The sequence below is a fragment of the Nicotiana tomentosiformis genome, chromosome 9 (assembly GCF_000390325.3).
Source record: "Nicotiana tomentosiformis chromosome 9, ASM39032v3, whole genome shotgun sequence".
Lineage (NCBI taxonomy): Eukaryota > Viridiplantae > Streptophyta > Magnoliopsida > Solanales > Solanaceae > Nicotiana > Nicotiana tomentosiformis.
Genome location: NC_090820.1, coordinates 53,396,201 through 53,422,229, shown reverse-complemented (window position 1 = coordinate 53,422,229; position 26,029 = coordinate 53,396,201). Strand labels below are relative to the sequence as shown.

Here is a 26,029-nt window from a genome sequence, read left to right as displayed (position 1 = left end):
ATTATGTATGTGTGCTCTTCTACCTATTAGACATCACCCTTAGCACGATACTTAGAAAATCTTTCTGCTGATGATTGTGATAATAGGAATCCATGTGTATGTGTCTTTGCCTGAACTCTAAGTCACCTGAATGACATTTTTGAATTTATGTTCCTATGTTCCTGCTGTTTGTTAATGGGTAAGAAATACAATTGTCTTCATGTTTGGGCCTGGCTTATTGGGTCATGTGTGCTATTGGGTCTGAGCATCGAATTCAGGCGTGCTTAAATCATTCTTGTGAACTTGGAAATTGGGCCTGTTGGTCGTACTAGGATTAAAGATGGTGAAGGCCTAGAAGCATCACTAGGTTACTTTGTATTTGTGTTGGACCTGTAACTGTTCTATTTAAAGTGTGTAACTGTTCTATTTGGGCTTGTTCATTTCATTTTACTTGTAATAATTTGTAATAACGAGTAATGGGGGAGTTAATGAAAGTGGGGGACAAGGATACTTTAATTCTCGCATGAAAGGTTAGAAAACATGCCTATAGGATCTAAATGCTTCATTCGCTACTTGCTCAACATGCTCTATTTCTATGTGTTGTTAGATAGCATGCCCATAGGATCTCATTGAGTAATCAAGAACTGTTTACGCTGATACCTCTTGTAACTATGTGGCTCACCTAGAAAGCTTGGCTTTAGGACTAATGAAACAAACTTGCATTTAAAACAACTTTGTTTCTCAAATCTAACCGTCTAAGGAATGATGCCTATAGGATTTCAAGGTGTTTAGTTAAGATTGCTGCTACTGCTATCCTTACTGCTGCCTAGATGATATGCCTATAGGAATAAAATGAAACCAGTGTATGTTCTCAATTACTTTGTTGTTTGTATGTTATTATCTAGATACCATGCCTATAGTATCTCGCTATTCATTTAGAAATCATGCCTATAGGATTAAAGACAAATAACTATGCATTTTCAAGTCATCTAGAGATCGTGCCTATAAGGATCTAATAAACCATTTGTTACATCAACAGTTCGTAGGATCTTATGTCAACTCTCGGGTCGTTCAATCACATAGAAATCATGCCTATAGGTCTTGAACAATTTTGTTGTACCTTGACTCCAAATTTGCCTACCTACAACCGTTCACTTCATAATCTGGAATACTGTTAGCATAAGCTTATAACTGTTTGCGTGCATCCGTGTCTACGTGGGGAGGCCAAGTTGAGCCCTCAACTATTAATTATGTGCAGTCCTACTTGTTTTAATTGTGCACCTAGTTTTATCGTTTTTGAGCATCCTAAATAAAGTCTAGAACCACCAACGTAGTAGGCCCAAAGCCTCCTAGACCATAGGCATGCGACGAGTAAAGCACACATAGGATGTGGTTTAGAATTGAACTAGAACGCTTTAGGTAAATAAATTTAAGATAGTAATTGGATAGTAGGAGATGATAGTCTGTGCCCGCTGAATAATATGAGCAACCCTTACCTTTAAGGGAGTTGCAAAGTATTATTTATATTGCACGGGGTGATCCTTTAGGCTAAAGAATTTAGGACCCCCCATATATGGTTACTACTTGTACACTTTTTTATTCGAACTTAGATCAAACTAGGTTGTACCTTTTAATCCTCAAAAGATTGTACCAATCACTTATTGATGTATAATCCACTTCTTTCATATGTGTAATCTCTTTTAATGCTTGTTTCACATGGTAATTGGATATTTAGACTCCCTATCTTTCTTAAAATTATATGACCACATAGGATAGTTATAAGTCAACAATCCCACATAGCATAAAATTCTGCCAGGACCCATAGTTATGGACCTCGAAGAGTGACTAACCCGTTCTCTTTGAGGTAATTTGAGCTCTTACCCGATATTTGGTGACACAGACTAGTTAAAATAGAGTTACTTGCAAATAGGTGCCCTAACGCACCTTAAAAATTGTTAGGTGGCGACTCTTCTCTTTTAACACCCGTTTAAAAGAGTTGTCATATGTCGAAACCCGTTTTCATGAGAAAATGGGACGCAACAGGATGGCGACTCTGCTGAGGATATACTTAGGCTCTTACCGTAATGAATTTTTTGCTTCTATGGATTGTTGGATTAGTTGACTTCTTTCATTCACCTCCCCTCCCTATTTTCCTTATTTGCTTAAAGTTGCTATATCATGTATCTCCCATCCCTATCTCCCCTATTTGCTTCATTTAATTACGGTCTCAAACTTTTCATAAGCTATGCTAACTTCTCTCCTTTGTCTTCCCTTTTTTCCCTTCTTTCTTTTGTTTATTGTTATCGCATTATTTACTATTCTTACATGCTTTGATCATGCAAAATAGCTGGCAACGTGTTATTAATTTTTGCATAAAGCATGCTTTTAACTTCATACTCCACTCGTACTTATTATCAACATAGCGGCGCTTGATGAGTGTCCGTGATTTCGTAAAAACACCTTTTTATACTGGAAAGGCTTATTAGTGCTATACTAGTCGATCAACAGTGTAGTCGATGGTCTGGTGCCTTTCCCTCTCAAGTCATCCACTTGAGAGATAGAAACCCCACTCTGATTTGAAATGTACATGGATCATGCTAAACCTAGTACGTATTGAAATGCCATTGACGCATTAATCTGTTTAGATTAACCTTGTCCAAAGTCCAAAGGGATTTCCACAATCCTAAAGGACACAATCATGTTATCTGCACTACTTGGAGAAAACGTGCCAACATGTTGATCATTATTGCGTAAATAGTCGAATCTGGAGGGGGAAAAGGATAACTTTTATTTGTTTGCAGAAAATGAAGTACGAAATTCCCAGGCTTGGCATGGTCCAGAATATTCCACCTCTGCTAATTGATTGGTGGAATGACCTTGCATCATGTGAGAGAAACCACGTGAGAAGGGTGTTGGGTAACTTGCCGTCTTTGCTGAACATTCGACCGAACAGAGAATTAATTGAGGCATCCACTATGTTCTGGAATGAAAAGAGAATTATTTTTCGATTTGGAAATATAGAAATGATTCCTCTTCTAGAAGAGATAGGGGGTTTGGCGAAATTTCCATGGCATAGTCTAGGTCTATTGGTGCCAGAAAATTGCACTCCACGTGGTTTTCTGAATATGCTAGGATTCAAGAAGAACGATGAGTTAGTTTGCTTGAAGAAATCCTACATCCCTTTCGAGTTTCTCTATGAGCGGTATGGGCACAACAAGTCATACCACTTGCATCACGATGAGTTAGCTATTACCTCTTTAGGATAGGCCCACCACCGGGTTTATGTCTTCATAGTCAGCTTCTTAGGTGTGCTAATCTTCCCAATGCAAGGAGGAAAAATACACACCCACTTGGCCATGATCTGCAGGACCGTGATGGAGGGTATCGAAGGGTAGAAATACACCATCATCCTTATGATACTAGCTGAAATGTACCGAGCCTTGAATCGGTGCAAGCATGGGTTTGGACACTTCGAGGGTTGCAATCTTCTACTACAGGTTTGTCTACTAGAGCATTTTCAGAGGGGAAATTATTGCTAGGAGCTCTTGCATAGACCACTGAACGACTACATTGCTAGTCATCATCCAAAGAAGATGACGTTTGCTCCAGATAGGTTTGCAAAGCCTGGAAATGCTGAAGGTTGGGTACGTTTCTTCAGTAATCTGACAGACGAACAAGTGCTGGATGTTTGAGTGGTTTCCTAGTAGAGAGTTCATCATCAGGTCCAAGGGCCTACTCATTTGGTTTTGATCGATTTGCGAGGCATTTAACCTTACACTCCTATAAGGATAATGAGGCAAGCTGGGAGGAAGGAGGTCATACCTCGGGTTTCCAACATGGTTCAATATAAGGCAGACTTCAAGGGAGATATTATTCCATTCAAATTCGAGGCCTAGCACATGTGGAACCAAAATATCATTATAGATAGGGAGACTATTGGACCATACAGGTACCACACCGATCATATGTACTACTACCTCTCATGGTTAGAGGACAACATAACCAGGGAAGTCAAACCGGGGGTCAATCTAAAAGACAGAATCATAGATGAGGTGGCTGAGGCTCAGGTAAAGTACAAGAGGCTACGTAAAAGAGTGTTCGAATCTGAAGCCAAGCATCTGGAATAACATAAAGTGGATATAGAGGCAATCAAAGAATGGAAAGAGATTGCGAACAAATCGACAAAGAGGTTGGAGCACCTAGAGCAAGGGTTGATGGAGCTGGAGGGGAAGATGAGAAAGAGGCTTTGGGATTGTCAAGGTATAGGCTATGATGAGGGAGGGAAGCTGGCAATGGCTTACTTGCTGCTCGATATGCGTGACCTGGGAAGTGTGATTGATGGAGTTAAAAGGGCGAAGCATGGAAAAGGTCCTTCTGTGACCAAATATATTAGGAGAAAATGTTCTTTATTGCTTTCTAGTTAGATTTCGTTAGATTTTGATGTAATAAGGCTTCATGCCATTATTGGCTTCATATTATTATTTCGATTTAGTAAAGATTGATTTGATTTATTTTTGCAATTAATGGGATGAGGCAATGTTGAAATAAATTTTCTCCAAGTCTATGTGTCGCTTAGGCCTACCTCAGGCACAACGAGTTCCCTAAATTAGGACGCAAATTATTGCATGACACTATGTGTTACTAGCTTAAATATTGCAAACACTCTTTCATTTCTCCATACTGACTTGGTTACCTTTTGTTTTTTTTCTTTGATTATTCTCATTCCCAACGGTTGGTTCGTGCATTCTGGCATCATCAGCATACCACACCAGATCCAGAGGTCCTCCACCTCCACCTCTGCCTAGCGACCGCAAAACCAAAAGCAAAGGCAAGATGGACGATTTGAGTGGTATTCGAAAGGACAATGCTACTATAGCAAAAAATGTTGAAACTTCAAATGGAAGAAGTACGCTAGGGACAAAATGAGTTGGTTCTGTGATTGGAGAAGAAAATCTTGGAGCTACAAGGTGAGCTTAAGCAGGTCCGAAATATTGGAAACCACTCCCTTACCTTGAGTGTCTCCGACATCAATCACTAGAACACCGCTACCCAGAATCATACACCACCCCAAAACACACAAACCCAAAATCCACCACCCTTAGCTCCACAAAACCCTCATGCAACACACCAATCACAACCCCGCACCCCCTCAAAACCTTAACCCTCCACCGTTACAAACCCCTCAAAAATACCACCATCACACGACCACGTACCGGCAAACTACTACTTATCATACCCCTCAGAACGTGCCACAACCTACCCCCAATCCACCTCAAACCTCAATCAATGATCACCCATATACTCAAGTCCCAGGAACGTACCAAGGCAACCCGATATATGTGGAAACCCTACCACACACCTCACAGCAAATCCTATACATACCAGAACCAATCGAGAAGGACTTGCTCATCCGGAATAAGGCGGAATAGCTAAAGAAGTTGATAGGAAAAGTCCCGAGTGTTGAGGGTGGAAAAGGTGTTGAAGGCTTGAATTATGAAGACATGTGTATCCAACCAGACATGGAGCTTCCGGAGGGTTACAAACCTCCTAAGTTTGAGATGTTCGATGGCTCCGGTGATTCTAAAGTGCATTTAAGAACCTATTGCGATAAGCTTGTAGGAGTGGGCAAGAAAGAACAAATCCGCATGAAGCTGTTCATGCGAAGTCTCACCGGGGATGCTTTATCCTGGTACATTAGTCAGAATCCAAAGAAGTGCATGAATTGGGTAAGCATGGCATCCGATTTTATGGATTGATTCAGGTTCAACACAGAAAACATGCCAGACATTTTCTATATCCAGAACCTCAAGAAGAAGACAACAGAAACCTTCTGTGAGTATGCTACTCGCTAGATATAAAAGGCCGCCAAGGTGACGCCGCCAGTAGAAGAGGAATAAATGAACAAATTCTTTGTCAGAGCTCAAGATCTACAGTACTATGAATGATGGAAATAGAGAATCACAAGTTCTCTGACATCATCAAGCTGGGAGAACGAATAAAAGAGGGAATCAAGAGTGGTATGGTGACTAATTTTGAGGCGTTGCAAGCCACCAATAAAGCCTTACTGTCCGGAGGTATTTCAAAGAAGAAAGAAGTGGGTGCCGTAATGGTAGCCCAGGGCCCTAAGTCTCCCCTTACCTATTAGACACCTCCACCAACATATCAACCCTCAGCTCAAATATACCATTACCCCGCCACCACCTATTATACCTATAATACCCTCCCTACATATTACCATTTATCTCCTCTCGCCCGTCAAAACCACCCAAAACCACGACCTAACTTCAACCGTAGAATGCCCAGACAATACACCCCTATTCCCGAGCCCATAGCCCAACTATATAAGAGACTGAATGTTACATCCCGCATTTTCGTACGTTAAAGTTTCATCGTAAGTTAATCGACGTAAGCTCGGGAATGAGATTATCTTGAGATAATAAGTATTACACTATTTCAAACAAGTGATAGGTAAATTCGTGAAGGAGAGAGGGTAAGCGAATCGAAAAAAATGAGTTTCGTCAAAGTTTGGCAATTTGGGTATAAAATACGGTCCGAGCTATAATACCCGGTACTTATAGACTAGTGCCATACAAGGAACTACATGACCATGATAGTATGGTGTATAAGGTATGTTAAAAGTAAGTAGTATTTTAAGTAAGTTGAGATAATTCTTAACTATGTGGGTAATTAATTAATTATTGGATAATGAGGATTACCTAGTTAATTAAGGAATTGTTGGGTAATTAATTAGAGAAATTTGATAAGATTAGATCCTTCCCCAACATGGAAGCCCTTCACTATAATTAGTGACTCATGAATTATTTTGCAAAATGGCAAAGTTAGGTGAATTTTGGGTGGCTTAGTAATTATGCAAATGGGCCCCACAAATCTTAATTGTAAAGGACTTTCATATATCTTTAAGTGAGACACTTACGGATGGAAAATCTCAAGCAAGATTCATATGACTCTTTTACAAAGTAAGATAGATTAACGTGAGTTTGCTTCAACAAGTTCATACAAGAACATGTATATACATGTAACGTGAGTTCTTCAAAAACAAATTCATACGAGACTACGTAATGTTATGGCAACATGATTTTGCGATTTTAAGGGAGTACGGTGCAATCCTTTTCAAGAATATCATACGGATTTTTCCTACTCCAGGTATGTTAAGGCTAAGCCCTTCCGTCATTTTGGCATGATCTCGTAATTACATGTGTTTGATAACGAGGCATAAAGAGAAGTTCATACTCCCGAATTTATATACATTATCCTAGTCTCATAAATTACAGTATTCTCCTTATCGGAACTTCATATTTAATTGAGTATTGTCTTCTTCCAGTCAAGAGAGCAGAGAGCCTATATATACAGTATTATAGTATTTTCACTACCATCGAGCTATAATCAATGGGCATGCCACTATTGGGCAGCCTCTGATCAAATGGTAAGTTATATACCGAGCCTACTGTGGCCGAGCGCCTATGAGCGAGCCCAGTTGGCCGAGATACAAAGCCTAGTATGGCCAAGCACCTATGAGCGAGCCTACTACGGCAGAGCAGTTGTATATATACCGAGCCTTATAGGGCCGGACAATTATTTTATTTACTATATTGAGAGAGTTGAGTCAGTATCAGCAGGTACGCATATCTTCAGATTATCTTTGACTCCCAGTTACTTTCAGTTATTATATTATTAGTTCAGTTTCAGTTTTCAGTTATTCTGTTGCCTTACATACTCGGTACATTATTTCGTACTGAAGTCCCTTTCTCTGGGGATGCAACATTTCATGCATGCAGGTTCAGACACACAGGAGGGTAGACCTCCACAGTAGGTGTTGCCCGAGTTCAGCTTTATCGGTAAGCTCCACGTCCTTCAGAGTTGCCGGGTCTAGGAATTTTGTGTACATCTATTGTATATATGTATATAGGTTATGAGTAGGTCGGGGCCCTATTCTGATCAAGATACATCCATCAGTAGAGGCTTATAGACATATCCTATTAGTTAGTGCAGTATGTTGGGCTTGTAGGCCTTGTATGTATATTTTGTTAGTTTGTCAGCTGTAGTAGTTATGACGGCCTTGCCGACCCAGATTTATATTGATGTTTAGTCTGCTTTGGTATCCATTCAGTTTTATATTTTGATTCGCAAATTGTCTTACAATGTGGCCCATGGCCTAAGTATGACATTATATGTTCAGATTCCCTTAGTCGCAAGTTGGTACGCAAGGATAGGTGAGGCACTGGGTGCTGGTCTCACCCCCAGGTTCGGGGCATAACAAAAGTAGTATCAGAGCAATTCTGTCTAGGGAGTCTACAAGCCGTGTCTAGTAGAGTCTTGTTTATGGGTGTGTTGTGCACCACACTTATAAGCAGGAGGCTACAGGGCATTTAGGACAGTCACTCGTTTTCTTACTCTAGATCATGTGGTAGAGCTCAGTCATCGGAATTCAAATTCCTAAAATCTATTTTATTCGTAATAAGACGATACCTACATCCAAAAGACGGTTGGTAAGGGATTGAATATGACTGTGGAAGAGTTGAGTAAGAGGAATTTGATTTTTGCATCATGCGTATGATGAGTAAATGTGAGGTCTTAAACATACCATGTGTGTACTAAGACATGTAAGCTTCTTGATAGGGAGCCTTAAGGAAAGAATATCTATCCACCCATATGGTAAAAAGGAATAAGAGAATCGGATTATAGACACAAGTTTCAGCAAGTAAAAGAAGCAAGGTGAAGAAGGGTACGAGGTACCTAGTTAATGAAGGTTAACAGTATTTACAATTCAAGCACAGAAATATAAGCATTCTTAGTTACTTTCAACAGTAATGGAGATATATACAATTGATCACACCTATTTCAGTTATGCTCTATGAGGGCTAACAGAAGTAGTATAAGAGAAGGAAGGATATCAGGATCCGGCTGGGGTTAGAGTAACCCAAAATGATGGATGAATTGTTTGTGTTAGTTGACCTTTCCGAAGGATGTTGCAAATGTGATAATAGATTTCCTTATGAGACACCCAGATAGTGCACTCTAAAATAGTACAGCTAGATATGAGCACTACAAAGATAGGCACTGAAAGCCTTGAAGGGATAAATATTACCTAAGTGTGGCTCCTGTCCTTAGTAGAGCGAGAACGTTAAGCAACCCAAAAAGTCAGTGGATGGAGCAAGGGGAGCTAAAAGCAAAAGAATGTCTTGTTAAAGTTTTCAGAATAAAGTGATAGACAAAAATGTTAGCAGGGAAATAAGAAGAGAGATAATAAAGCATTATGAGTAAGATGTGATACCTGAATGACAACGGTAGATCAAAAACCAAATGACAGTATTACAGAGTCTATAGTCAAGTAAAGGAAGAGACGAGAGGTGATAGGCCTTGAGGCAACAAAAGAGTATAGGTCATAAAGTCATATCCTCATTTCGACAAATACGTTCGTGACTCTAACGTGATTACCAGAAGGAAAAGTTAGACTCCAGAGTAATAGAAATCAGTATGGATTGGTGAACAAGATAAACTAAACATGAATTAGGGATTGAGTGATTTTATAATGGTTGGTATCATGAGAATTTCAGATTGCTCTCCGGCGATAGTAGAATGGACAATAGAAGAAGATTCATGAGAAATTCAGAGAATGGTAATTTAGGAAGACGCTTCCCTAAAGCAAGCAATGTGAGAAAAATTAAGTTTAAGGGACTGTATGTGCCAGTTACACTAAGTGTCACCCTCGTGAGTAAGGAATTTTGTTATCCTTGGTGCAGAAGAATTACCGCAAGGCGAGTAAGGGTCATCGAAGATGTGAAAAGATGCCAAAGACGAAGAGGTAAAACATTTATACGTATATCATCATAGCACTAAATATTAGTACTCTCCCAAAGGGGGAATATGGATTGATGTGGCATTAAGTCAGAATTAAGTGGTTCTAGTAACTATGGAATGGTAAAGGAAGAATGTGATAAAAATGAGAAAGGAATGAGATTGCACTAATTCAAATACTACAGATATGCTATGATTCCAGAACATTATGCAAGCACGATGTTAAGGAGAGGAAGTAAGGGTTCCTACCCGAGATGTTATTGATAGATAAGGAACCAGTGCGATACGTAAGTTAAGACAAATGAAATAACCCAAGAAAGATTATGTGGAATATTGATATGAGAATGGGCCAACGAGTAGTTGGTAGTTGATTCACGAAGATCCTAGTTATGGCTAGACATGAGGATACAAACAAATTAACAGATCATGCAAGATAAATGTAGTGAACCCTAACATGGGGAATTCAGTCTCGTAGATATAACATCGTGATCCTGGAGAAATATTCAGATATGAGTTGGGATAGTTAAAGGTACCGTATGAGTGTTACGCAAATAAAAGAGAGTTCCATTGGGAAGACAGTCAAAATATTAGCTCAAAAGCAACCCTACAAGTACAAGGGCGTGGAGGTAAGTAACTACGGATAATTATAGGCGAGGAAGGACATCAAAAATTTCATCGAGTATACGATGTAATAAGCTTGTAACTTTACAAGAGCCATAAGGTCTCCCTAAATACTACAACAAAAGACTAGCTAAGGAAATAAGGAAGAAGGCTTCAACCTAAGCATAGTGACCAAAATAGGAAATGGTCTTGTAACAACAGTCTCACAACAACATTGTATGAACTCCATAAGGAAGTGGCACCTAGCGTGGCTAATGAGCGGGAAATGAAACCAAAAGTAATATTCGAGACCATATGAATTGCACAAAATTCCGACATGCATGGGAACTAAGATAAGCTAAGTATGCATGCAACAAGGGGGCAGAAAGACCAGGAAAAGTAATTGCTTACATTTAAAGAAAGTTGAGAAGGAACAAAATGAATTATTCGATCAATGATCCAGAGTGAGTTACGTTATAAATGCACTTTAGATTTTGGAGTATTATCCATGCAACATATATGTTGACAATCATACAGCTATAAAAGACTCTGGTATAAGTTAAAAGAAAGAATTGAGTCCAGGTCATAGACAAGGGATTGAATTGTTAGATGATAGTATCACAAATATTCCATAGCAGCTATGAAAGACTAAAGTAATAACTAATACCAGGAGCCATAGATCAGAAGATAGCTTAAGCCTACATGAAGGCTGATTAGAAGGAAGAGGAAACTAAAGAATTACATCAACGAAATAAATCAGGAGTCTGATTATTGGACCCAAAAAGTTTTAGACATCATGATTGAGAACATTACAGAATCACTCTTAATATTAGAGGTACAAGAGAGATAGTACAACAACCATATTCTATAACGGCTCTACGATAAAGCCAGTTAGAAAAGTACCAGCCTCATAAGAAGTCAGTATGAAGCTCCCACCAGATTATGTATGTATCAGAGGTGCAAGTGTTATAACAGAGCTTCAAGTCGTGGATGTGAATTATACCTATGTGGAAGGGAGGTCATAAAAGATATAGAAGACGTGAGGCGAGATTTTAAGGTAAGTAAGGTAAAGGTGAACAACGTACGAGATATTCAAATGCTGAAGGTTGTGAATAGTCCATACTTCAGATAGAAGGCCAGGAGCGCTGAGACTCAGTATCCAGGAATGATAATGGCATCGTCAGTGGCATATTTTCCGGCCTATGGTTTCTATGTATCGAGAGGTCTAGTTAAAAGAGTAAAGAAGAGTTAGAGACGATGTGATGTCTCGCTTGATATTCCAGAATAACATGAGGAAATCTATGGTGCAAGCAAATTGAAGGAAGGTTGCGAGTAGTGTAAATAGATATGTGTTGGTCGCAAGCTAAAGTATGGTAAAACGACAAGGTTTAGGAAGGCTAGAGTAAGGATAAGAAAGGGCAAGTAAGAAGGTGACGAGAATGGATAAGTCCTCAGGATTAAGCCCATGAAAACAAGGGAGCTAATGGTCTCTCTAAGTTATAGAAAGCTCAGTATAGCCTGAGTGAACTCAAAAGAGTCTAAGACTAGTAGCATTTAGAAGATATGGAATGCTGCCCTGGTAGTAGAATGAGGGTGAAATTGTGATAAATGAAGGATGACATTTGGGCCTTCGATTGAGTAATGATTTCATGAATTGTACATGATTAAAATACTCACGTGAGGAAAATCACATTGGGATGCTATGAAATATGGTTATGAAAGTATAGTATCGCCCCCCAGGTTCGGGGCGTAATGTTCCACGCTGCAGCGTAAGCCCTAGTGAAAATATATTACGTAAGAAGTATCAAGTTATCAATGGAAAATTATAGATCAACATTGAGGTAAATCAACAATGGATGGGTAAAAGTTGCAAAGTACGAGATGAGATTAGGCCATCAGTCTTAAGATGAACAGTAATGAAGAAGTTTTAAAAGACTTAGCTTTATGCATATAGGATAAGCAACGAGAGTAACCTGGAGTTTGGTAACAGACCTTAGTAACGATAAATCGAAGTAAGAATTATGGTATAGTATGGCCTACTTAGATGAAGTAAAGGTGATGACGCCCACAAGGACAACTTGGCATAATTTTATATATGAACACAAAGTGAAGCCTAGAGATTGGCGAAAAGCTGGAGGAAAGAGAAGAGAAGAGTCGCATAGGCACACTTACAAAGTTAGAGTCGTACAGGCTGCATGATAGAAGGTAGCAACAGTTACGAGATTAGAAGGATTCCGACTACAAGTGGTGGTGTGAGAAAGAGGCTTAAAGGGGGGGAATGCCCTGGCCTTTGCATTTATTCAAAGAACAGTTGCCTAAATGGCAAGGAGAATATTAAAGTATTCAGAAGACATAAGTTATGAAAATTATAAGTGCATCTGTCAACATTCGAGGATGAATGTTCCAAGGGGGTAATGATGTTATATCCAGCATTTTCGTACATTAAAGTTTCGTCGTAAGTTAATCGACGTAAGCTCGGAAATGAGATTATTTTGAGATTATAAGTATTATGCTATTTCAAACAAGTGATAAGTAAATTTGTGAAGGAGAGAGGGTAAGTGAATCGAAGAAAATGAGTTTCGTCGAAGTTTGACAATTTGAGGATAAAATACGGTCCGAGCTATAATACTCGGTACTTATGGACTAGTTCCATACAAGGAACTACATGACCATGATAGTATGGTGTATAAGGTATGTTAAAAGTAAGTAGTATTTTAAGTAAGTTGAGATAATTCTTAACTATGTGGGTAATTAGTTAATTATTGGATAATAGGGATTACCTAGTTAATTAAGGAATTGTTGGGTGATTAATTAGAAAAATTGGATAAGATTAGATCCTTCCCCAACATGGCAGCCCGTCATTATAATTAGTGACTCATGAATTATGTTGCAAAATGGAAAAGTTAGGTGAATTTTGGATGGCTTAGTCATTATGCAAATGGGCCCCACAAATCTTAATTGTAAAGGACTTTCATGTATCTTTAAGTGAGACACTTACAGATGGAAAATCTCAAACAAGATTAATATGACTCTTTTACAAAGTAAGATAGATTAACGTGAGTTTTCTTCAGCAAGTTCATACAAGAACATGTATATACATGTAACGTGAGTTCTTCAAAAAAAAAAAAATTCATACGAGACTACGTAATGTTATGGCAACGGGAATTTGCGATTTTAAGAGAGTACGGTGCAATCCTTTTCAAGAATATCATACAGATTTTTCCATACTCCAGGTATGTTAAGGCTAAGCCCTTCCTTCATTTTGACATGATCTCGTAATTACATGTGTTTGATAACGAGTCATAAAGAGAAGTTCATACTCCCGAATTTATATACATTATCCTAGTCTCATAAATTACAGTATTCTCCTTATCGGGACTTCATATTTAATTGAGTATTGTCTTCTTCCAGTTAAGAGAGCAGAGAGCCTATATATACAGTATTACAGTATAGAGTCTATATATACAGTATTACAGTATTTTCATTACCATCGAGCTATAATCGATGGGCATGCCCCTATTGGGCAACCTCTGATCAGATGGTAAGTTATATACCGAGCCTACTGTGGCCGAGCACCTATGAGCGAGCCCAGTTGGCCGAGATACAAAGCCTAGTATGGCCGAGCGCCTATGAGCGAGCCTACTACGACAGAGCAGTTGTATATATACCGAGCCTTATAGGGCCGGGCAATTATTTTACTTACTATATTGAGAGAGTTGAGTCAGTAACAGCAGGTAAACATATCTTCAGATTATCTTTGACTCCCAGTTAGTTTCAGTTATTATATTATCAGTTCAGTTTTAGCTTTCAGTTATTCTGTTGCGTTACACACTCGGTACATTATTTCGTACTGAAGTCCCTTTTCTGGGGACGCTGTATTGCATGTGTGCAGGTTCAGACAAACATGCGGTTAGACCTCCTCATTAGGTGTTGCCCGAGTTCAGCTTTATCGGTAAGCTCCACGTCCTTCGGAGTTGCCGGGTCTAGGAATTTTATGTACATCTTGTGTATATATGTATATAGGTTATGAGTAGGTCGGTGCCCTGTTCCAATCACGATACATCCATCAGTAGAGGTTTGTAGACATATCCTGTCAATTAGTGCAGTATGTTGGGCTTGTAGGCCTTGTATGTATATTTTGTTGGTTTGTCAGCTGTAATAGTTATGACGGCCTTGCCTGCCGAGCTTTATATTGATGTTTAGTCAGCTTTGGTATCCATTCAGTTTTATATTTTGCTTCACAAATTGTCTTGCAATGTGGCCCATGGCCGAAGTATGACATTACATGTTCAGATTCCCTTAGTCGCAAGTTGGTACGCAAAGATAGGTGAGACACTGGGTGCCGCTCTCGCCGCCAGGTTCGGGGCATGACACTAAAGGCCGCTGGTTATGTTACTCCCATTCCTGCAGCTGCTATTGAAAACCCTTCTCAGTGGGTCAACCCCAATAAGACTTGTGCATACCATTCATGCATGAAGGGACATATTATCAAATAATGCTCATGTTGAAAGATAAGATCCAGACACTGATTGAAACCAATGTTATACAGGTGAATGAGTCCGCGCCGAATGTCCGTAATAACCCTCTTCCTGATCACAGGCATGAGGGAGTGAATGTGATAGAAATTGATGAAGAATGGGACTAGGAAGGATCCATCGGGCTTATCTGAGAGGGAGATGCTCCCAAAACCTCTCATGTAACCCTCTCGCCGATTGTTGTGCTGACTAAGGCAACATTCAAGGTCGAGGTAGCTACACCATTCACCGTGATGGTAGCTCCAACACCATCCTACAAGTTTGATGTTGTTCCATGAGATTATGTGGCAGAGGCAAGAAGAAAAAGAAAAGTTAAGATTGAAGAGACGGGTGCTACACAGGGGATGACCAGAACCGGTAGAGTTTACATGCAAGAAAATCTTGGTGGAATGAGTAAACAGACCGCACCGAAGCCACCTATTGTGGAGATAGGTACTGATGATCTTTGGAGGAAGGTAGAAGCGAGGGAGTACTCTGTTGTTGATCACTTAAACAAGACTCCCGCCCAAATATCCATCTTGGCATTGTTGCAAAACTCAGATGCACACAAGAATGCCTTGATGAAGGTGTTAAGTGAAGCTTACATGCCCGCTGGTATCACTAGTGGAGTGATGGCAAACATGGCAGGACAAGCACTGGAGAGTCATAAGATCACTTTCCATGAAGATGAGCGACCGCTAGAAGGATTGAGTCATAACAAAGCATTGTACATCACTGTACTATGAAGACAAATTCATTGCTAGGGTTCTGATCGATGGGGGTTGAATTCTGAACATATGCCTGCTGACTACTCTGAAAAGATTGGGTATAGGTCTGCATGAGATACAGATGGGAAGTATGAACGTGAAAGCATTTGATGGGTCTCAGAGAGCTACTATTGGAGAGATCAACCTAGATCTGAAGATGGGCCCAACCTGGTTCAATGTTGAGTTCTAGGTGCTGGATATATCCGCTACCTATAACCTATTAGTGTGATGACCATGGATACACGCAACTGGGGTAGTTGCAACATTGATCGGATAAATGCAGTTGACAAAGGGCGATGGTGGAGCAACAAGGTACTGGGCATGCTGTCATGGCTAGGATATGAACCAAGCAAGGGTCTTGGTCCTAAGCATCAAGGGATCACAGAACCAATACGACCACAATGCTATGGCACAACCTTTGGTCTCGGATATGAATACACCATGCAAGAGTATAATGATTGGATACTACCGTGGCATGACTTCTACTATCCACTAGAACAAACTGTACCACCGCTGCACCAGACATTCCGTTAGACTAATGTTATTTGGGGATCCGAGGAAGATGAGGTTTTCTCCGAATAAGGAATCTATTTATGGGTGAGGAAGATATGGACTGCAGTGCAATCTTGGAGGAGGAAGACCTTACCATTCAGACCGTATGAGATAAAGCTGTTCTCAGGAACTGGACTGCTGCACCATCCCAGGCTCGCCGAGCACCTGGGTAGCCTTGGCAGAACTAGCATGATTTCTTTTAAAATTGTTTTGGTATTCAAGACATTTTTAGTGTTTTTTTTTGAAATAATTACTCGAGACATAGAGTCGTACTTGTTTGATAGTTTTTAAGTTTTTAATTAATGCATCATTGCTTTTCGTTTATTTATATTATTATCTTTCTACATTTGTTTCCAGCATAGTTATTACATATCCTGTTGAACCTACGACCGTGACATGTAATGAGATAACACAACATGAGGAAAGTGACCTAGAAGATTGGGAAAATGATATAATACTTGAGGAATTGTCAAAGAAGTGAAATTCTTTGAGAAAAATACCAAAGTCCAATCTGGAAGAAACTGAGGCAGTTAACTTAGGGGATTCTGAAACAATGAAAGAAACTCGCATTAGCATTCATCTGTCACCATCAGAGATGGAAGAGTACATCAAATTTCTAAGGGAATATGAGGATATATTTTCATGGTCCTATGACGACATGACAAGATTGAGCACATCCATAGTGGCTCACACGCTACCTACCAACCCTATGTGTCCGCTGGTAAAGTAGAAGCTCAGATAATTCAAGCCAGATATGAGTTTGAAAATAAAAGAAGAGGTTACCAAGCAAATAAAAGACAAGGTCCTTCGGGTGGTCGAGTACCCAACCTGGCTAGCCAACATTGTGCTGGTACCAAAGAAGGATATTGGGAAAGTTAGGGTGTGCGTTGATTATCGAGATATTAATAGAGCAAGTCCAAAGGATGATTTCTCGATGCCCAACATACACACACTGATCGATAACTACGCCAAGCATGAACTCTAATCCTTTTTAGACTGCTTCGTAGGAAATAACCAGATGAGAGCCATGCCTACTCTTTTCCATGATATGATACACAATGAAATAGAGGTGTACGTGGATCATGTCATCATAAAGTCTAAGAGGAGTTCGGATCACATAGGAGACCTGAGGAAGCTTTTCGATCGACTACAAAAGTACAATATGAAGTTGAATCCTGCAAAATGTGCTTTCGGAGTCCCTGCTGGGAAATTGATAGGTTTTATCGTCAGTCATCGAGGCATTGAGTTAGACCCATCAAAGATCAGAGCAATTCAGGACCGACCACCGCTGAAGAGCAAGAAGAATGTAGTGAGTCTTCTGGGCCGCCTCAGTTATATTAGCCACTTTATAGCAAAGTCAACGGTAATATGCGAGCCAATCTTCAAAATGTTGAGGAGAGATACTGCGACGAGTTGGACTGAAGAGTGTCAAAAGGCTTTTGAAAAATTCAAAGAGTACCTGTCCAAGCCACTTTTGTTGGTCCCACCGGAGCCTGGGAGACCTTTACTACTGTACCTATCCATGTTGGATGGAGCCTTCAGCTACATCTTGGGGCAACATGACGAGACTGGAAGGAAGGAGCAAGCAATATACTATGTGAGTAAGAAGTTCACACCTTACGAAGCATAATACTCTTTGTTAGAATGTACCTGTTGTGCCTTAACATGGATAGCCCAGAAATTGAGACATTACTTCTGTGCATACACCATATTTCTCATATCAAGGATGGACCTGTTAAAATACATCTTTCAGAAACTCATGCCTATGGGTAAGCTAGCAAAATGGCAGATATTACTGAGTGAGTTCGACATCATTTATGTGACTCAAAGGTAGTCAAGGGGTAAGTATTGGCCAATAACCTACCAGAGAACCCCGTGGATGGAGAATACGAACCATTGAAGACGTATTTTCCGATGAGGAAGTGTCGTTTAGAGGGGAAGACATTGTTGAAGCATATGATGGCTAGAAGATGTTTTTTGATAGAGCCGCAACGTCAAAGGAGTAGGCATCAGAGCGGTCGTGGTATCAGAAACCGGTCAACATTAACCGGTATCCGCCAAGCTCAGGTTCCCATGCACCAACAATATGATAGAATACGAGGCTTGCATCTTGGGACTCACATTGGCCGTCGACATGAATATTCAGGAATTACTGGTAATCGAAGATTTAGATTTGCTAGTGGATCAGGTACTCAGAGAATGGGCCACCAAAAATGCCAAGATACTGCCGTACCTACACTGTGTGCAAGATCTTATCAAGAGGTTCACAAAGATAGAGTTCAAGCATGTTCTGATAATTCAGAACGAGTTCGCAGATGCGGTGGCTACCTTGTCTTCCATGATACAACACCTAGATAAGAACTTTATTGATCCCATCCCAATAGAAATCCGTAAGCAACCAGCAAATTGTGCTCATGTTGAAGAAGAGTTTGTTGGAAACCCATGGTTTCACGACATCAAGGAGTATCTGGAGAAAGGAGAGTACCCTAAAAATGCTACTGTCATGCCCCGACATCAAGGAGCGCGACCGACGCTCAACCGAGATAACACGGTGGAGCAAGCCTGCTAGATTTTCTTCTACCCAACTCACCCATAACTAAAGAGAATATAAAATTCATTTATTAATACCAAGAGGGTTCATGAACAACACTAATTCCATCACAATTAGTCACTTTATTTATAAAGTCTCAAAATATACACACTTTCATAGTTTGAAGTGGAAGATGTAACACACATACAACATTACTATCTTGACTTTCTCAATACCAATACACAACCCACACAATCTCTACGGAGCCTCTAATAGATATAAAAGAGTACAATGATAGTGCTGGCAACAAGGCTCCAGCTATACCTCAAAACATAATACACACAGAACAAAAGATGCACAACCCCAGAATGAAGTGGGGCTCACCAAGTCAGCTGGGAAAGAGTGTACCGCTATCACTGGTCAATGACTCCCACTGTGGAACCACATGCATCCATTATAGATACAGCACCCCCGGTAAAAGGGACGTTAGTACATGTCGAATAGTACTAGTATGAAAACCAAAACATCTATTCAAGGACTTGGAAATACAACATGAATATGATGAATCATGGTAACAATCATAGGGCTTAGATAGCCATAAAACGCAAAACTAATTTATTAAGAACTTCCAATAACACCTATAAATTTCAAGTCGGGAATCCTCTACAACTACCTTTACACATAGCGGCCTTGCCGCCTCACCCCAATGTATGCGAATGGAGGTGCAATCACAATATCAGAAACTTTACAGAAAGCGGCCCCGCCGCCTCACCCCAATGTATATGGGTGGAGGTGTATTTACAATACCACAACTATACACAAAGCAGCCACGCCGCCTCACCACAACGTATGCGGGTGGAGGTGTAATCACAATACCATAACTCTACATAAAGCGGCCCCGCCGCCTCACCCCAACGTATATGGGTGGAGGTGTAACCACAATGCCACAGCTCGAGTTCCCAAAATGATAATAATATGTACAAAAGAGTTCCTTTCTAATCAACTGTTTGGCACCTTTGACCTTAGCAAGTGTAAATTCATAAAGTTTCATCATATGAGAAATAAGTGTTTAGTCAAATTGATTTCATACAAGAACTTCTTCCCAAAGGGGTATAACATGATTAAGTCAAAAATAGAGAATCATTAACACACAAGGGTTCTAATATATTATGCCAATCAGACATCAATTCTACTAGTTTGAATACTCCACATCAATAGTGTTCCATGTCCAAACTTTACACGATGGAGTTTTGTAAGAACACGGGAATTCCAATACCAGGAAAAAAGAGTTTATCCTTCATACATCACTTTGAGCTTTACTTAAATTACTATAATGATCCGGAAATCCTAGCAACTTCAATCTATTCTTAGACATAACAAAGTTGAACACAAATTAGGAATATATTCATGGTTTCAGCTCATTTGAGAATTTTATCAAACACTAGATGTGCAAATTTGATTACAAGGTTCTACCACAAGATTTCCTTCACTCCACAATCCAATCTTTACCCATTTGAGCTCAACAATCATCCCACAAACCTTATTGGTACATGTATGTATAAATAATACTCCTACACCCAAGAATCACCCTCCCCCTTTACCCATCTTCTATCCAAATTCGAAATTGGAGAATTGGGGAAAGAAATTCTTACCTTTTAGATACCCTAGCAAGTTCCTCTTGATGAAATTCCAATGCTTGATCCAAGTTGAGTAGTGAAATCCTTGAATCCTCCCCTTTCTCTCTCTAGGATAGCTCTCTCCTCTCTCTAAAATATCAGATAATCCCTCAAATATGACCCCTATGGCTAGATAAAATGAATTGGGGTCGGGTTATTAAATTAGAAAAATAAAGCCCCGACACAGATCTGCTGTCGCATATGCGACCGCATAATGCTTCTGCGGTCCGTAAAGTGGGCCGCATAATGCCCTCCCGGAACTGGGTACTTCTGCCTCACTCTGCGACCGATCTGCGGTCCACAGACCTATTCTGCGGTCGCATAATGAACCGCAGAACCTTCCCCTGGAAAATTTCATGCTGGATATGCGATGGGTTACGCTTCGAAGATTGGCCAACCATTTCTTTCGAAGCATAGGAAATATTTATAGAAGGACTCCTGACTTGGGACTGCTACGATACGTCGATGACAAGTAGGCATCTAGATTGATCGAAGAGATATATGCCGGAACCTGGGGACCTCACATGAATGGGTTAGTTCTAGCCAAGAAGATATTAAGGGTAGGGTATTTTTGGATGACTATGGAGACGGACTGCATCAAATATGTACAGAAGTGACACCAATGTCAGGTACATGCTGATATGATACGGATACCACCCAATAAACTCAATACAACGAGTTCACCCTGGCCTTTCTCTGCCTGGGGGATGGATGTCATCGGAACGATCGAACCCACTTCTTCCAACAGACACAAATTCATTTTAGTGTCCATAGATTATTTCACAAAATGGGTCAAAGCCGCTTCCTATAAAGCTATGACTAAGAAGGTCGTAGCAGACTTCATCCGGGATTGTATTATTTGCCGATTCGGAGTACCTGAGTCAATGATTTCCGACAATGCTGCAAACCTCAACAGTGATCTGATGAAATCCATGTGTGGAACACTCAAAATCAAGCACCGGAACTCTACAACATATAGGCCACAAATGAATGGCGTCGTGGAAGCCGCCAACAAGAATATCAAGAAGATATTAAGGAAGATGGTGAACCACTACAAGCAATGTAATGAGAAGCTACCGTTTTCTCTGCTCGGGTACCGCACCACGGTCCACACATCAACTGGGGCAACCCCCCTATTTACTGGTTTACGATACTGAAGATGTCATACCCGCCGAGGTGGAAATTCCTTCCATGAGAATCATACAGAAGGCCGAGTTCGGCGATGCAGAATGGATACAGAGCCGGTATGAGCAATTGGCTTTCATTGATGGTAAAAGGATGAACGTGGTGTGTCACGCAAAATTTGACGAGCTCGAAACACACACTTAAATTATGCTCGCAAGTCAAATATAGTATAGTATAATACCGTATCCACATGGATTGTATTTAAATAGTATTCTTGTAGTTTCTAGCTTGATCTCTATTCAAGATGATCAACAATTGAGATTTATATGATTTCTAACTAAAATTAACTAAGATATAAAGCTATTGACTAATGACAATTGAATCAAGAATAAGCAAGGAAGTTATCAGTGGGAGAAAATATGGATTGATAGGATAGGTGTAAGATAATTGTTTGGGATCTAACTCTAGGTAATTCACTTCTAATGTTAAAGTGAGTCTCTCGAATTCACTCAATTATTAGTTCAAACGTTCAGATAAAACTCCACTCTCGATTAAGTCTTAACCTCACGAGATGAACCAATTTAAGCACGTGAAGATATGCACGAATGCGCAGTGGATTGGTCTTTATGAAAATCGCTTTCGATTATTATCCTAAATAGGTTTAATCAATGATTCAACTAGCCTCTTTCGATTACTTAGAAGAATTAATGAACTCAACCAACAATATAATGCAAAGATATCACAAGTTATGGCTCTCTCGATTACATGAACAAGTGAATATAGATGCAACAATTAAATCATCCAAAAACGCTTCAATACATTAAACTAGAGTTGTAATCCACAAACAATTATCAATATACCAAATCCATCAAACCCTAACGGGAAATACTCCATAGATATGGAGAAATTCATCACAAATAAAGTTAAAGTAGAGGAAAACATAAATTCAATCCAAACTCGGGTCTTGAGTGAGGAAGGAATGATGAAATCCTTGTGCTTTTGCTCTTCCAACTCCTCCTTAGCCTCCTTAGCATCCTTAGGTCGAATATGTGTCAAAAGTGCATAAAATAATGTTTTCCCATGTATTTATACTAAGTAGGGTCGGGCCCAAACGAAATTACCTTTACCTAGCCGAAATAGGACATTTACTCTGTAAAACTTGCACAGGCACGCTGCATGGGGCAACGCGCCATGCGGGGCATTAGTGAGGAAATACAGAGAGCTCAACAATTCAATAGGCAAAAAAAATACACTGCTGCGTCGCACCATGCATCACACACTGCATCGTACTAGTGCAAATTTCTCAGAGTACGGCTTAAATCTTGCGTTTTGACGTCTAGACTTGGTCCTCGATACCCGAACACGATCCCGGCTTAATCCCTTGGGATTTTACTCAGATTTCAAAGCTCCAAATTGCTCGATTTCATTCCATAACATCTACATAGCTCGGAATGACTCATACAAGGCATAAAACACATAATAAGTGCAAAACACTATCAATTAAAGCTCAAACACAAGTAAAGTGCAGTTAATTAGAGTGCAATAAGCGACTAAAATATGAGATTATAGCCTACCATCAACACCCCACACTTAAACCATTGCTCGTCCTTGGGCAATCAAACTACACTTCACATAGACACGACCTTTTTCGACAACACTCATAACTCATCACACCAGGAATATTTAAAACAGATTAAGTACAATACCGTAACATCCTAGCCTCAAAATTTGACTCAAAAGCACCACACATTATTTATAACCCACTCACTTACTCTAACACAGAGGTCAAGCATTACCTTTTCTTCGTGAATCAAGTTCCCTCACACAACAATAGAGAGTAGTTCCACACACAATAAAATTTAAGAGCAATTAGGAACTCAAGATAGAAAGAATTCGCTCACTCTCAGAAACAACATTCATGTTCCACAAAAGACGTACCATAGGCTTTCCCGTAGTGTACTACTCTATTAATTGAGCTTATTCAGTCAAGGATCAAGTACGACTTTAATTGGTTGTAATGTAGGCTGTGGAGGGGTTGGATACATTTAGATATAAGAGTGACTACACCTCGCTAAGCACATTAATACATACATTTCATTGTTCAAAACCCCACCCTTTTGTCAACCATAACTCCACCTTCATATCACTATACATCAACTCCCTACTTCTTTAAGCACGATTACATCAAGAGTTACCACTATCATGGAACATTTTTCACAATCAAACACTTATTTATTTTTCCTCTTTTTCAATTCAAGCGGCTATTACTTTTTCAAACTAGTGCACCTTTCTCCTTATTTCATTAGTTCCACTCAAAAGCCAAACCAACCACCCACACTTCAACTTTTACAAAGTTCATAATAATTTCAAGTGCTCACGATAGGTAAAAGGTTCAAATAGATGGGCAATTTGAAAAAATGGGTAAGGCTTGTAATGTGATTGCCAAAGAAACAGAATTACATGCTCAAAAGGGTTAACTGAGATACATAACAATCAGGTGGGTAAGAGCATATAACTGGCTCAACAAAGAAATACCTATATCACTTCCAAGACTGAACAAAACTACTATTTCACTTTGCAAACACACAGGGAAAGTTCTAGACATCAAATGCAATGCACAGAATAACACAAAACCTCTCACACACATGGCACATAGCTCACTCAAGATTGAGGTACTTATACAAGAGTCAAACACTGAGCCTAAGCGTCACAACTAAAGCACTCACTATTCTCAAGGTATAATAGAGTAAAGAGATATTGCCTCCCATTCAAATCATAGCACATGGTTTCCTACTCCTAACAAAAATAAAAACTAACTACACCCGGTTCAAACAAGACCCTTGGAAAAGAACCGCGGCACAAAGAAAAACCAAGGGAGAATTAATACACTGCCTAACAAAAGAAAGTATTTTTGTGTCTTTCTTTCGACTTTAATCCCTGAAAAACATGTCAATCATATCCATCGTCGGGAAAAATCGAAATTTTTTAATTTTTTTTCTAAAACTACTAAAACTAACAAAACAAAAAAACTAAAACTAATATACATACATACATACAACATATCCCCCACCCCACACTTTAAGTTGTGGAATGTACCCATGACAAACAATTAAAAAGCATAAGGTAAAGGAAACTTCACTGAATATTCTTCTTTTCCGAGAACTTATGAACTCCACCCCTAATTCTTAATTCATTCCTCGTTTTCACTCCTTGGGATATTTTGTGGATCTCATTAAGCCCAATTCTTCTGAGGATACCTACAAGACCCGCTCTTTTCTTTCTTTCTTGTCCTCATCTTGAGCGGTGAATTGCTCATTCATGGTGATCCTTAATTTGTTTCTGCATTCTTTCACAGGATCAATTCGTACATATTCCTGTAAATCCCCAAATATAAAATACACATGATCAAGGTACGAATAAGAAAACAAAGAAGAAGGGTCAAGTGAATATTCCTCTAGTATGTCCAAGACCATTTGTTTCTCATTCTCTTCTATTAAAGGTTGTACATGTGGAAAGGTTGATGGGGGGTTTGAACTCTTCTTCTATTGCTTCACACTCAACCACATCCTTATTTTCAATCGTCTCAGTTGAATCAGAGTCCCCTTGAACAGTGGAAAGGTCTATCTATGGATGCTCATCCTCTTGAGTTGGCTCGTTCTCACAAGGTATCTCCTCCATATATTCACCATCACAAACACAATGAGATTTCTGAAAGTATACTTACTAATTGATTAACTCACGTTGTTAGGTTTTTAGTAGCTTCATCATTTTGTATAAACCTTTCTTCAATACTATTCATGAACCTATGCATAAGCGCTTCTAAACTACCATTTTCCTCCTGAGGTGGTTGTCACTTTACTTTCATTCCAGTCATAATAAGGGTATTCATCCCAACCAGAGTCAAAATTGTTCCCATATGAATCCTCATACCTGTACGAACTAGAAACAAAGTGAGACTGTTCAAAATATGAACCATAGGAGGAATACATACCTGCTTGACACTCAACCCATAGATGATTTCCATCGCATTTAAAACACATAGAAGACCGCTGATAATGTTCAGCTGCTAACTCTTCAACCGTTTTCTTAGGCTGGTTGTACTCCATCTTCACATCATTTAGAGTTCAACATCTACATTATCTTCTCCAACTTGTTAGGTACTACAAAACAAATCTTGAAAAGAAATTAACTAATAAAGACAATAAAATAGAAAAGGAAAAAGACAAGAAAAGAAAAGAAAAACAAAAAAAAACTAATTCCTCAATTAGAACCAAAAACTATTTCAAACACTATTGATTGCCAATCCCCGGCAACGACGCCAAAATTTGACGAGCTTAAAACACACACTTAAATTATGATCGATAGTCAAATATAGTATAGTATAATATCGTATCCACAGGGATTGAATTTAAATAGTGTTCTTGTAGTTTCTAGATTGATCGCTATTCAAGATGATCAACAATTGAGATT

General features: G+C 39.5%; 1 protein-coding gene across 1 annotated transcript; it reads left to right on the top strand.

Annotated features, from left to right (window-relative positions):
* The first annotated feature begins 18,362 nt into the window (after positions 1–18,362).
* Positions 18,363–18,797, top strand: LOC138898788 (uncharacterized). Its single transcript, XM_070184889.1, has one exon. It carries the CDS (start codon positions 18,363–18,365, stop codon positions 18,795–18,797), a length of 435 nt encoding a protein of 144 aa, XP_070040990.1.
* Positions 18,798–26,029: the final 7,232 nt, after the last annotated feature.